A 13,182-nucleotide genomic window follows, 5' to 3' on the forward strand; every position below is an offset into this window, starting at 1 on the left:
CCAACGCCGTGTGTCCTGGGGGCTAGAGGGCCACCCTGACCCCCACCCAGCCCGGTCCGAACACCAGCCTGGAGCCAGGCAGGGGCCTGTGCAGTGACCTGCCTCCCACACCTCGCGCCGCCGGGACCCACCGGGCGAGGCCACCGCGCGCCGTCCCACCGGCCCTTCCAGTTTCTCCCTCCTCGAAAGCGCCCTCCCCTGCAGAGCTCTGGGCTGCTCGGGACGCCCGGGCATGGAGCCCTTCCTCCGGAAGCGGCTGGCCTTCCTGAGCTTCCTCTGGGACAAGATCTGGCCGGCGGGCACCCCGGACCACGGCCTCCCCGACTTCCCGGACCCTGAAGCCCACGCCGAGTGGGAGTCCCCGGCCACTGACCCCTGCACGCCCCCCGCACCGGGGCAGCTCTTCCGGGTGCTGTACGACTTCACCGCACGGTGCGCGGACGAGCTGAGTGTCAGCCGCGGGGACAGGCTCTGTGCCCTCAAGGAGGAGGGCGACTACATCTTTGCCCGGAGGCTCTCTGGCCGGCCCAGTGTGGGGCTGGTGCCCCTCGCCTACGTGGCCAAGGCCACCCCCGAGACGCCCTCAGACCAGCCGTGAGTACCGCCCGCTCTGGGGGTCAGGGATAAGCGGACAGAGCCTGGAGTGGCCGTCCAGGATCACGGTGCGCACTGTCCTTCATGCCCTTGGTGGCCCGGCTGCTCCAGGCCCGACCGCAGAGCCGGAGCACAAAGCAGTGGCTGTGCCCGCCCAGGTCCGGCAGCGGGTCGGCTGGAGGGTGTGCTGCCTGCCCCTGGCAGGTCCCGCTGGGACTCTCTGTCCAGCTGTCTGGTCAGGTGGGTCCTGGAAGGCATGTCCCAGGGGGCCCTCGTCCCACAAAGCTTGCTGAGTGGTCGCTGTGCAGAGGGAGGGGTGAGGGTTGGGGATGCGGCTGGAGGGACACAGACACGCCCCTGTCCGGGATAAGAGTGTGTGGAGGTGCCCTCCAGACGCCCCCTTGTGCCCTGAGGGGGGTGGGGGAAGTGGTTGGGGGACAGAGGGAGTCATCACAGGCTGGGCAGGGTCCTGGGCATGTCCTCACCGCGATGGCGCTGGGCCTCAGCCTCACGCAGGCCTCTCCTGCCTCCTGGGGCAGTTGTGGATTCAGGGGGGAGACCCCAGCGACAGGAAGTCGCCTTCTGGTCTCTGCCCGACCCCTGGGGCTGAGCAGCTACTCTGATGGCGGGGGCGGGGGGCACAGCCAGGCCCCTGGAGGGACCTGCAGGGCCGGGCCGGGGAGGGGCCGAGAGGAAGAGCTAATGACTATCTGCCGCCAGAGATGAAAGGGCCGGCCGAGCTCACCGGGTCATTAGCCCCAGACACCTGTCCCTGCGCAGGACCGGCTGGGTGGGCCGGTCCCTGCCCCACGGTCAGGCCTCCTGGCAGCCCTGTCACGCCCACGGCCCGTGCCCTGTGCCCCGCGCCCCGGGGAGGGGTGGGAGGCATCCCTGCGGCCCCGGGTCTGCGTGGGGTCTCAGCTCTGCCGGCCCGCAGTCCCGTGAGGCAGGGCTGCGCAGAAGCCCCCGCGGACGTGGGCGGGGCCTGGCGGCCTCAGGGCTGCAAACCGTCTCTGTCTCCGATTTTCCCGCCTGCCCAGCCACGCCCCACGGCTCCGGCTGTGTGGGTTCTCAGCCCGCTCCCCAGGGTGGGCGCGGGCCTGTCTCTGCGCGCCCCCACCAGGCCCTGCCCTCGCCCGGCTCCAGCGGCACCCACTTGCCCAGCTGTGCCCGCCCGGCCCCCTCTTTTCCGGGCCCTCACCTTGCATTGACTTGCTTTCCGCCACGGCTGGGCCGCCGGCAATCGGAGAGCCAGCTCCCTAGGCCGACCCTCAGGGTGGGTGAGGGGCTTGCTCCCAGGGCCTCCCCTGGGGGGCCTCCTGCCTCTGGGCCTCCAGGAGCCCCGGGTATTGGGGGCCCCAGGGGGAGCTAACTCAGGTGGGGGGCTCCCCCAGCTGCACCTGGCGGGACTCAGGCGGGGAGGGCAGATGGGGGACCCCAGGCCGGCCCCGCCCCCCGCCCGAAGGGCTCGGCTGTGGTGACTGACGGGTCTGGCCTGTGAGCAGGGCTGGTGGCCTCTTTACGGGCAGGACTAGGGGAGAGTCTGGCCGGGCGGCGTGGGCAGCCTGGCCCGACAGGTCGCGGCCGCTGGCTGTCAGCGCTGTGCCGGTGCAAGCGGTTCTCCTTTCCGGTCCCTGGTGACTCCAGAGGCCTGGCCCTGGGGGCGGGCGGGGGGTGCCGAGCGGCCCAGGCGCCCTCTGAGCGGCGTGGGGCAGGGGTCCCGAGGGCCAGGCCTGCCCGGTGACCGCCGCGCCGCCCTTTGCAGCTGGTACTTCAGCGGCCTCAGCCGCACCGAGGCCCAGCAGCTGCTGCTGTCCCCAGCCAGTGCCCCGGGCGCCTTCCTCGTCCGGCCGAGCGAGAGCAGCCAGGGTGACTACTCGCTGTCAGGTACCAGGGCCCCCTGCACTGCGCAGCCCCCGCCAGGCGGACCACTCTTGAGCGCGAGGTCCTGACCCCGTGCCCACCGCTGGTCGCCTCCTCCGCGAGCTCATCTCCTCGGCCCCTGCCTCCCTCGGTCACCTCGAGGGCTGTCCCCAGCACCCACCGGGCGCCCGCCCCGCTCTGCGCCCGCCCCCGGGCCTGTTGCTGTCCGCACGCCCCCTTCTCCATGCGGCTCCCGCGTCTCAGCCCCTAGCAGGGCGGCGGCGGGTCTGGGCACCGTCTCCCTCTCTGCACCCCCAGTCCGGGCCCACGCCAGAGTCCGCCACTACCGCATCTCCACGGCGGCCGACGGCAGCGTCTACCTGCAGAGGGGCCGCCTCTTCCCCAGCCTGGAGGAGCTGCTCGCCCACTATGCGGCCCGCTGGAAGCTGACCCAGCACCCGCTGCTGCGGCCCTGTGCGCCCCAGGTGGGCCCGCCCCGCCCGTCAGGCGCCCTTGCTGGGCCTGAGACACTGCCCGGGGGCCTGGGGGCCTGGGCGCCCACCTGGCGAGCCCTCCACGCTGGCTGGGCCCGGCCTGGGGCTGGGTCTGCTGTCGGAGTCCTGGGTGGAGGAAGCTGTGGGGGAGATGCTGGCCCCGAGGACCACACCTGGGGCGCACAGCTGGGCCGGGGCCGCAGTCCCCGCCCCCGCCCCTGCCCCCGAGCGGCTGTCCAGCCCAAGCCCCGCGGCTGCGACCCAGTTCCTCCGGTGCCGTTATTGGCAGCCTGACACCTGACAGTGCAGTAATGGGTGCCTGTGGGGGGCGTGGTCTCCGGCAAAGGTGCTGCTTGGGTCTGACAGTCGGTGGGGCCAGGCCGGGGGAGGTCAGCACCCGGCACGCCCCGCCCCGGCCACAGCCCGCCTCCAGCGTGTGCCGGGTGGGCGGAGGGGTGGGGCCGCGGGCGCAGCAGAACCCTGAGCGCCCCTCCCCCCCGCAGACGCCCCCGGAGCAGGACGAGTGGGAGCGGCCGCGCTCCGAGTTCGCCCTGCGCAGGAAGCTGGGCGAAGGCTACTTCGGGGAGGTGTGGGAAGGCCTGTGGCTGGGCTCGGTGCCCGTGGCCGTCAAGGTCATCAAGTCAGGTGGGTGAGGCCCCGCCCCCGCGCCTGGGGTGCCCCCCCACCCCCCCCCGCCGGCGGTGCGCGCGGGTCCTGGAGCCGCCCCCCCCTCCCCGCCCCCCGTCTCCCGCAGCCGACATGAAGCTCGCCGACCTCGCCACGGAGATCCAGACGCTCAAGAGCCTGCGGCACGCGCGGCTCATCCAGCTGCACGCCGTGTGCTCCGCCGGCGAGCCGGTGTACATCGTCACCGAGCTCATGCGCAAGGGCAACCTGCAGGCCTTCCTGGGCAGTGAGTGCGCCCTCCCGCCGCCTGCCGGGCCCGGGACGGGGACAGCGCCCCCTCTGGCATGGGCCCTGGACGGGCGCGGGGCCACCTGCAGCCCAGAGGCTGCCATGGGCTCCGGCCAGCAGCGGCCAGGCCTGGGCTCTGTGGAGGGGTGGTCAGAGCGCTGGGTCCCGGGCAGGTGGGGCGGCCCCTGTACAAGGTCTGAGTGGACCCAGCGCTGCCCGGGTGCCCCTCCCCACATTGACCCCTCTCCGTCTCTCTGGTGGGGACCCAGGGCAGTGGCCGAGGGCCGCCTGCCCCGAGCGGTCTCCACAGCCGCACCAGGGCCGCCTTGTCTCCGAGGAGGAGGCTGCGGCACAGAGGGTGGTGGGCGCGAGGAGGCGCGCCCCTGACTGCCGGCTGCCCCGCAGGCCCCGAGGGCCGAGCCTTGAGCCCGCCGGTCCTGCTGGGTTTCGCCTGCCAGGTGGCCGAGGGCATGAGCTACCTGGAGGAGCGGCGCATCGTGCACCGGGACCTGGCGGCCAGGAACGTGCTCGTGGGCGACGGCCTGGCCTGCAAGGTGGCCGACTTCGGCTTGGCCCGTCTGCTCAAGGTCAGGGTGGGCTGGGGCCAGGCCGCTGCAGGGCAGGGCAGGGCAGGGCAGGGCAGCGGGGGCGGGGAGGGCGCCGCCTCACCGGCTCCACACGGTGCCCCCGCCAGGACGACGTGTACTCACTGAGCCGTGGCTCCAAGATCCCGGTCAAGTGGACGGCGCCCGAGGCCGCCAACTACCGCGTCTTCTCCCAGAAGTCGGACGTCTGGTCCTTCGGGGTGCTGCTCTACGAGGTGTTCACCTACGGCCAGTGTCCCTACGAAGGTGAGCCGCCCGGCGGCCAGCGGGAGGGACAGCCCTGGCCCCGGGGGTGGCTCGCCCCGAGGGGCCCCAGGCCTGGAGGTGGAGCGGTGGCGGGGCCCGGCGGGGGAGGGCGGGGGCGACCCACGGTGGTGACGCCTCCCCCCAGGAATGAGCAACCACGAGACGCTGCAGCAGATCGCGCGAGGGTACCGGCTGCCGCGCCCGGCCGCCTGCCCGGCCGAGGCCTACGCGCTCATGCGGGCCTGCTGGGAGGCCAGCCCCGAGGGGCGGCCCGCCTTCGCCGCGCTGCAGGAGGAGCTGGGCGCCATCCACCGGCGCCTCCACCCCGCCCTCACGTGACCGGCGCCCTGGACGCTGGGGACACCGGACTGGGCCATGGGGCCTCCCTCAGGACCACGGTGGCCTCAGTCCTCTCTGGGGTGCCGGACGCCAGCCGGCAGAGCCCCCGGCCAGCGCCTCCTGGGCCAACGCGTGTGCGCGCCAGCTCGGAGAGCAGAGGCTGGCGCCCTCTGGCGGGGGCGGAACTCGGCGGAAAGGCGGGGCGGAGCCTGCCTCTGCTCCTGCCTCAGGGAGACTGGGCGGGGGAGCCCGGGGGTCCCCCGCGGTCCCCCGGAGGGGCAAGAGCAGCAGGTGCGGCTTCCCATTGTTCTCCAAAGTCCCGCCGGGGCCTTTGGAAGGGGCTGGTCGGGGGGCTCCCAGGCTGACCTCAGGCCCTGGGCCCACTGCGGGGGGTGGCCACCGCCTCCCAGGAGCACACGCTGCCCAGTGCGTGCAGGAAGGCAGCGCTCAATAAACACGTGTGGACTAAGGCAGACACGCCTGGACGCGCGCCACACACGGGCCTCAGCCGCAACCAGGGCTGGCGCTGACGCTGGCAGGCGGCCCCCCAGCTGGGTCATCAGGGCGGAGCCCCACCCCCAGGGCATCTTGGTGTCCAGCACAGGGGACCCAGAGGCGGACCACCCCCTGCAGGAGCCATGCGGACGGCCTGGTGCACCGCCTCCCCAGGCTGCGATGGAAGGCAGGGCGGGGGCGCTGGGGCAGACCGGACAGGTCAGGCTGAGGGCAGGGGGCCGTTTGGGGCCAGGGAGTCCGCCAGCGGCCGTGTCCCAGTGGCTTGTGGGGACAGAAGGGACAGAAGCAGGCAAGGCCACCCTCCGGTGCACCGCTGACCACAGCCCCTGGGAGGTGAGAGAAGCGGCTGCTCCCGGCAGGGGCTGCTCCAAGCACAGGCGGCTGGGGGTGGGGACAGCCCGCAGGGACGAGGCAGGAATGGGCCGCTCCAGGGCCCGGGTCTGTCTGGCTGCGGGGAGGGCGGAAGCCCCGTGGAGCCCAGCCCGGGGTGGAGTCAGGAAGGTTTGGTCTGAATTTCTCGGGACCCCGGGCTGCAGCCGCAGGGCCCAGGGCTGGCGCGGGCGTGCAGGCGCAGAAGGTGAGGGCTGGAGCTGAGCGGCTCCGCTTCAGAGGACGGGGGACCCCCTGGGAGGGGGCTCTGGGCACCGGGAGCGGCTCGGCCCCTTCCCTTGGAGCTGCTGAGGACGTGGGAAGGCGTGTGTGCCGGGCGCGGTGACCCGCCCAAGAGGCGGCTGTGCGTGGGGGTCATCCTGGGTATCTCGCCAACCGCAGGCCAGACAGGTTTGTGCTCTGGAGCCTGTGGGCGGAGCCGGGGCGCTCGGTCCGGAAACTCCCGCTTCCTGGTGTGACTCAGGCGGCATCCCGGCACGTCTGCCCCCAGCGGCTCTCGGGGCCCCGGGCAGACGTGGGCTCCGCGGCCGGGCCCAGGGCCGCGGGGACGGGAGTGCACTGGTGGCAGGCGGAGCCCCCGGAGCCCCCGGGCCGACAGCCGCCGAGCGAGCGGCCCAGCGGTCCCGGCCCGCGGGGCGCTGTCCCCCCCCACCCCATTGCTGGGTCAGAGCTGAGCCGAGCTGCCCGGCGCAACGTCTGTGACCCTGTTGAACAGCACACGCCCCCGTTCTCACTCTCGAGGGGGCGTGAGTGGAGCTGTCACTCTCCTCTCGACAGAGGCTCCCGGCCTCGCCCTCCTCCTGCCCCGGCTCAGGGTCCCTGCGCCCCCACCCCGAGGTGGGGAGCAGCTCGGGCCAGGCCGCGGGGCCCACCCCACATCCACTGCCCGTTCCGGGCCGCCCGCTGTGGCCGCTCCGGCTCTGGCCGAGGCCTGGGAGCGCGTGGCGCGGGCACGAGGTGCAGAGGCGGCACTGGGATGCAGGCGGGGCTCGGGGAGAGGCACTGATTGACACACTTGCGGCCCCAGCCGGGGGCTCCCGCAGCAGCCTGCCCCCAGCCTGCCGTCTGGCCCGTCTCGGTCCCGGCGGCCCTGGGGCGGACGGAGGGCAGTGGCTTGTCCGTGGACCTCCATCCCCACGCCCCTCCAGCTCCGAGACTCAGACCCGAGGCTCCGGTCCCGCCACGGTGGTCCCGCCCTCCCTCAGGGCTGAGGCCCAACCATGGGGTCGCTTGGCGGGCACCCTTCCCGCAGCAGGTGGGCGGGAACCGCGTCCAGGCGGACCTGGCCCCGGGGGCAGGACAGGGGATGCCCGGGGTTCCTGGCGTGGCACTGGCAGCCCTGGGGCGGGGCCTGTCACGCCCTTCCCGTCCTGGGAAGTCACTGGGCTGGGGGCGGCCTGCCAGAGTCGGCCCCGCCCACCCTCCGCTCCCAGCCGCAGGGTGCGCAGCCGCCCAGGGACAGGCGGGGAGGCCGGGTGGCCGGCGCTGCCGCCATGGGGTCGCGGGGCCAGGCTCGCCAGGGCCCCTGGTACGTGGGCCTCTGGGACTTCGAGGCCCGGACGGACGAGGAGCTGAGCTTCCGGGCAGGGGACCGGCTCCAGGTGACCAGGAAGGAGGAAGAGTGGTGGTGGGCGACGTTGCTGGACGCGGAGGGCGCGGTGCTGGCCGAGGGCTACGTGCCTCGCAACTACCTGGCCGAGGAGGAGACGGTGGAGTCCGAGCCGTGAGTGCCCTGGGCCCGCGCAGCACTGCGCTGCCCCCTGCCTGGCCCCGCAGCCCCCGAGAGCTCCGGGCAGGGCGGCTGTGGGACGGGGCTCCACACCTCACCTCATGGCTGGGCTTGGGGCAGGGGCAGGGGTGCGGGGCGGCCAAGGAGGCACGGGGTTCCCTGTGCCTCCCCGTCGGGCCGGACCCCACGTTCTCAGTCCCAGGAGTGTGACTGTGCTTTTGCTGGGTGACACCTGGGGGTGGGGGCAGCGGAGGTGTGTGGCCCCCCCAAGCTCCCCCAGGGGGACTTCATGGGGTCAGGACCAGAGGGGACAGAAGGGGCTGAAACAGTCCCCGGGGCGGCCGGCGACAGGGACGGGTCTGCGTGGGACCCGAGGCAGGGCTGGGCCTTTTGGGGAGCCACCTTCGCACGGCTGGAACCAGACGTGCGACCCAGTTGGGCAGGGAGGAAGGTCGTTGCGACAGACATGCCCTCTCCGGGCGTGGGCTGCGGGCGTTGGCCCTGCTGCCCTCCCAGCTGCCCTGCTCCTGGCAGGTGGCTCCCAGAGGCGGCGGCCACCCCGAAGGGCTGCCCAGGACACTGGGGGCCCGGGAGCGCGCTGTGGGGGCGCATCTGTGCATTCTGAGCTCACTCCTGGGAGGGGGTGTTCAGCAGGAGGGGCCCCATGGCCCGTCCGTGCCCCCGATCCTGGGGCCCCTCGCCATCGGCCCGCCTTGCCCGAGCGCCTGCCTTGCGGCGGATGCCGGGGGGGCCCGGCCAGAGGGAGGCCCAGGCCCTGAGGGGTGCGCGCCCGCAGTTGGCGGTGGCACCACGGGGAGCCCCCGAGGCGCGCAGGACGCGTCTGCAGCGGCGGCGATCTCTCTGTGGGGCCGCGTCCCCACAGCGCTGGGGGGCGGGGCGCGAAGGGCTGCGCCGCTGGCAGCAGAGGTTGCGGGGGGCGGGGCGGGGGATCTCGGGCCCCCCTGTGCAGCCCGGAGTCCAGGGCTCGCCCGTGACCTGTGCTGCCGCTGCTGCTGCTGGGCTGGGTGGGACGGGCATGGGGGTGCGTGTGAATGCGTGTGCACAAGTAAGTGTGCATGTGTGCGCACAGGGTGTGTGGGTGCGCATGTGCAAGTGTGTCAATAAGTGCGTGCATGTGCGTGAATGTGTGTACATGTTTGAATGTGCATTAACAAATGTGTGTGGACGCGGCCACACGTGCATAGCTGCTGCTCAGGTCCCTGGTGCCAGAGTCCCCGGTCCCTGCCTGTGTCCCCAGTCACAAAGGTGGCCCCCGGAGCCCAGAGCAACGTGGGCCGTGGGCCGATGGCAGGTCCCTGGGACGCGGTCACAGGCTGAGGACGCCCCAGGCGGGGTGGGGGCATGTGCCCGCCCCCTGCTCCCCGGGTCACAAGGGCCTTTCCTGGGGTCCAGGACCAGCCACTTGGGACATTTGGGGCCTGTGAGGGGCAAAGGAGGGGCCTTGGGTCGGAGACCGTGTCAGAGAGCGGGTGGGGGCAGGGGCCGGGACGGCGTCAGCACCCCCTCTGCCCTGGCCCTGCAGGTGGTTTTTCGGCTGCATCTCCCGCTCGGAGGCCTCGCACAGGCTGCAGGCCGGTGGCAACGGGCCGGGGGCCTTCCTGGTCCGGGTCAGCGAGAAGCCAGGCGCCGACTACGTTCTCTCCGGTACGGCGGCCCCGTCCCGGCTCCGTGGGGCCCGGGCTTGGCCCAGCGTCTCCTTCCCTGGAGCCCTTCCTCGCTGCGTGCGGGTAGCCTGCCTTCCGGGCCCGCCCCCTCCGCTTTCGGGACCCCTTCCCCGGGGATCTCAGAGGCCCTGCGGTGGGCGGCTGTCCCTGTGGGCCGGGTCTTCTCCGTCCACCGTGGGGAGGGCCACCAGGCGGGACACGAGGCGTGGCACCTGCCCACGGCCCCTGACTGGCGCGCCGCTGAGGCTGGGCGAGGGGCGCCGGGGGGTGCGTGTGCCCGCCCTCTCACGCTGCCGCCCGCCCGCGCCCCCGCGCCCCAGTGCGGGACAGGCAGACCGTGCGGCACTACAAGATCTGGAGGCGCGCGGGCCGGCTGCACCTCAGCGAGGCCGTGTCCTTCCCCAGCCTGTCCGAGCTCGTGGGCCACCACCGGACGCACAGCCTGTCACACGGCCTGCAGCTGGGCCTGCCCTGCTGGAAGGTAGGGCCGCCCGCCGTCCTGCCCGACGCAGCCCTCCGTCCTCGGTGGCCTGGGCCCGCAGGGTCACGTAGGGTGGCGTGGGACTCGGGGGGACTCTGGCTGCTGGAGGCTGAGGCCCCACAGACCTGGGGGCGGCAGGTGGGGCGGAGGGTGGCCCCCCTGTGGCCGGTTGCTCTCACCCTTGGGCCCACCGGAGGTCACGACACCTCTGCTGTGACAAGGGCCGTGTGCCCCAGCCAACAGCTGGACAGGCCTTTTGTCCAAGTGGCGCCTGGGCCCGCGTCCCAGGCCCAGAGCAGGCGGCGAGGGGGGCGCGTGTACAAGACACGGCAGGGGCAGCCCCCGCAGAGCCCAGCCACTTTGCTGGGCGCTGGCACCCTCCCCAGCCAGGGGCCGCCGGGCCTTTGCGGATCGGCCACGGGCTCCCCTGCTGGCGTCAGGGGGCGTCCCCGAAGGACTGGGGGGCCCTGGGTGGCACCCCTCCCAGCCCGGTGTCCCCACCTGTCCCGCCAGCACGAGCCCGAGCCCCTGCCTCACTGTGCCGACTGGGAGAGGCCTCGGGAGGAGTTCACGCTCTGCAGGAAGCTGGGGTCCGGCTACTTCGGGGAGGTCTTCGAAGGGCTCTGGAAGGGCCAGGTCCGGGTGGCCGTTAAGGTGATAGCGCGAGGTGAGCAGCCCCGAGCCAGGGGCTCCGCCCGCCCCCCCGCCCCGCCTGCCCCGCCTGCCCTGCCAGCAGGGGCTCCTGGCCTCGCTCACGGGGGCAGGGGTGGGGGCCGCGCGGGGCCCCTGACGTAATGTGGGGGTGGCGTTTTCCTCTCAGCGGGAAACGGTCTTACCTAAGCACGTCTGTTGTAAAGGGCGCGTTACATTCTGGATGGGTGTGGAAAGCCGCCAAAATCGGTCACGGGAAATCTGAGAGGCCCACCCGCAGCCTCCTCGGGGGGCACCAGGGCGGGGATCCCCCGCCCGGGGCCCAGGACGCGTGGGGCACATCTGGCGTGGGCAGGTGTTGGCCAAATGCGGGCCCGGAGGGTGCCTGGCGTGGTCGGGCCCAGGGTGGGCTTGCGGAGCCTTCATGGAGCCCCCAGGGGTGCAGGGGTGCAGGGGGATGGGGCTGTGTCTGCCCTGGCCCTGGGCCTTGGGAGCGGGGGTCGGGGAGGGCAGCCGTGTTTACCGAGGGTGGGCGGGTTGGGGCTGCACCCACCGAGGCCGCCCTTCCCGCAGACGACCTGCTGCACCAGCACGTGTTCCAGGCGGAGGTTCAGGCCATGAAGAAGCTGCGGCACAAGCACATCCTGGCGCTGTACGCTGTGGCGTCCCTGGGCGACCCCGTGTACATCATCACGGAGCTCATGGCCAAGGGCAGCCTGCTGGAGCTCCTGCGGGGTGAGCGGGCGGACGCTGGAGGGAGGGGAAGACACCCCCCATCGCCCCACCCCTGGCCCAGGCCGGCCAGGGACCGCCCGCGGCCTCGGCCAGACCTGTGCCACAGGAGACGCCTGGGAGGGCCGCGGCGTCTGCTCGTTGTGGGGATCTGAGAACAGGCAGATGAGGACACACAGGGAGCCCCGCGATTTCCCCCGCCGCCCGAGTGGGCGGGGCCACGGGGGCCGGCGTGGCCCTGCGTCTGAGACGCTCCAGCGGGCAGAAGGGGGCTTGGCCAGACGGCCACGTCCAGCGCGTGCTGCGTGTGCCTGGGGAGGTTTCCCCCGCCGCCGTTTGGAAAACGCGGACGTGGAATTGCCCACGGAAGCGGGATGGTTGCGGACAGTGCCCCTTGTCATTGACTGTCCTTTAGAAATGAGGCCCCGACAGCCTGCAACCCCACGCGCAGCCGGCGGCCTGTTGGAGCCCTGAGCTTTCCCCCCGTGTGAGGCTCTGTGACAGGTGGGGGTGTGCTCCCCGCAGGTCCCCAAGAGGGCAGCGCACGCATGCGGAGGGACCGCGAGGGGGCCGACGTGGAGCTGCCCCCCAGACGGGCGGCAGGGGCCACGGCCACCCACCCCGGCCCTCCGCCGGGCGGGCGCCCCGCCGGCCCCCCGTGACTCTGGCCCCGTCCCCCGCAGAGTCCGACGAGAGGGCCCTGCCCGTGCCGGAGCTGGCGGACATCGCCTCGCAGGTGGCCGAGGGCATGTGCTACCTGGAGTCGCAGAACTACATCCACCGGGACCTGGCTGCCAGGAACATCCTCGTGGGGGAGAACAACGTGTGCAAAGTGGGGGACTTCGGGCTGGCCAGGCTCATCAAGGTGGGGCCTTGGAGGGCAGGGCGGGCGGTCCCCGAGCAGGGACCGGAGCTGAGGGCTGCGGCGCTGGGGGTGGGGCGCAAGGGCACAGGGCCGCGGAGGCCACCGGCCGGTCCAGGAACCGAGGGAGCTGGGGAAGCTGCCACACGGGCTGGGGGTGGACAGGCTGCTCGGGGGCGGGCCGACCATGACTCTGCCTGCGTCCGGAGTTCGTGCGGTGCTGGCTGCTCGGCCAGGTTTTGGGGTCTGTGACTTGGGAGCGGGTGGCTATCTGTGGGCCCCTCTAGGCCTCCCAGGGCTCCCCATCTGGCTCCTCTGGGAGGAGCCCCTTTTCCGGACCCCGACTTCCCAGCGCTGCCGCCTGCCTGTCCTCCCTCTGCCTACCAGCCCAGGGCGGCTGCTCCCTCCAGGGGCAGCCGGGCCAGCCTGTGCCCCCACGTCCCGACGGTGCCCACACTGCACGCAGGGCGGCCCACCACGCCCGTCCGTGCTGCGGGACGTGGGTGCCCCCCCCCCACCGGTGCGTCTCATTGCAGGAAGACATCTACCTATCGCACGACCGCAACGTCCCCTACAAGTGGACCGCGCCAGAGGCCCTCGCCCAGGGGCGCTACTCTGTCAGGTCCGACGTCTGGTCCTTCGGGGTCCTCCTCCACGAGATTTTCAGCCGGGGCCAGGTGCCCTACCCAGGTACCCGGTCCCAAGCGGGCCCCCGCCCGGCAGGGTGGGAGGGGGCATCACCCGAACCCCATTCCGAGCGCCTGGCGCTGCCCAGAGGGTGGGCCTGGGAACGAGGGTGTGGCCCCAGCTTCGCGGGAGGGGCCGTGGCCACCCAGCACCCGCATCCACTCTCCGCAGGCATGTCCAACCACGAGGCCTTCCTGAGGGTGAACGCAGGCTACCGCATGCCCTGCCCCGCCGAGTGCCCCGCCTCCACGTACAAGCTGATGCTCTCCTGCTGGCATTCGGACCCGGCCGAGAGGCCCTGCTTCAGAGCCCTGCAGGAGAAGCTCTCCAGCTTCACCCGCTACGAGAACCCGGTCTGAGGGGTACCCTCCCCACCACACCAACGGCCCCAAT

At 72.9% G+C, this 13,182-nt stretch overlaps 2 protein-coding genes across 2 annotated transcripts; both read left to right on the plus strand.

The window, feature by feature from the left end:
* Positions 1 to 232: 232 nt before the first annotated feature.
* SRMS (src-related kinase lacking C-terminal regulatory tyrosine and N-terminal myristylation sites) lies at positions 233 to 5,056 on the plus strand. Its single transcript, XM_054577488.1, has 8 exons — positions 233 to 594; positions 2,360 to 2,481; positions 2,776 to 2,942; positions 3,455 to 3,596; positions 3,706 to 3,864; positions 4,272 to 4,453; positions 4,561 to 4,717; positions 4,863 to 5,056. Exons 1-8 carry the CDS (start codon positions 233 to 235, stop codon positions 5,054 to 5,056), a joined length of 1,485 nt encoding a protein of 494 aa, XP_054433463.1.
* Positions 5,057 to 7,455: 2,399 nt separating this feature from the next.
* On the plus strand, positions 7,456 to 13,148 carry PTK6 (protein tyrosine kinase 6). Its single transcript, XM_054577544.1, has 8 exons — positions 7,456 to 7,685; positions 9,235 to 9,356; positions 9,697 to 9,857; positions 10,371 to 10,524; positions 11,082 to 11,243; positions 11,924 to 12,105; positions 12,639 to 12,792; positions 12,961 to 13,148. The coding sequence occupies exons 1-8, from the start codon at positions 7,456 to 7,458 to the stop codon at positions 13,146 to 13,148; spliced, it is 1,353 nt and encodes a 450-aa protein (XP_054433519.1).
* The last annotated feature ends 34 nt before the right edge of the window (positions 13,149 to 13,182 follow it).

Source organism: Pteronotus mesoamericanus, unplaced genomic scaffold, assembly GCF_021234165.1.
Source record: "Pteronotus mesoamericanus isolate MK-2021 breed Mesoamerican mustached bat unplaced genomic scaffold, CSHL_Meso_final contig_436, whole genome shotgun sequence".
NCBI classification, from domain to species: Eukaryota; Metazoa; Chordata; class Mammalia; order Chiroptera; family Mormoopidae; genus Pteronotus; species Pteronotus mesoamericanus.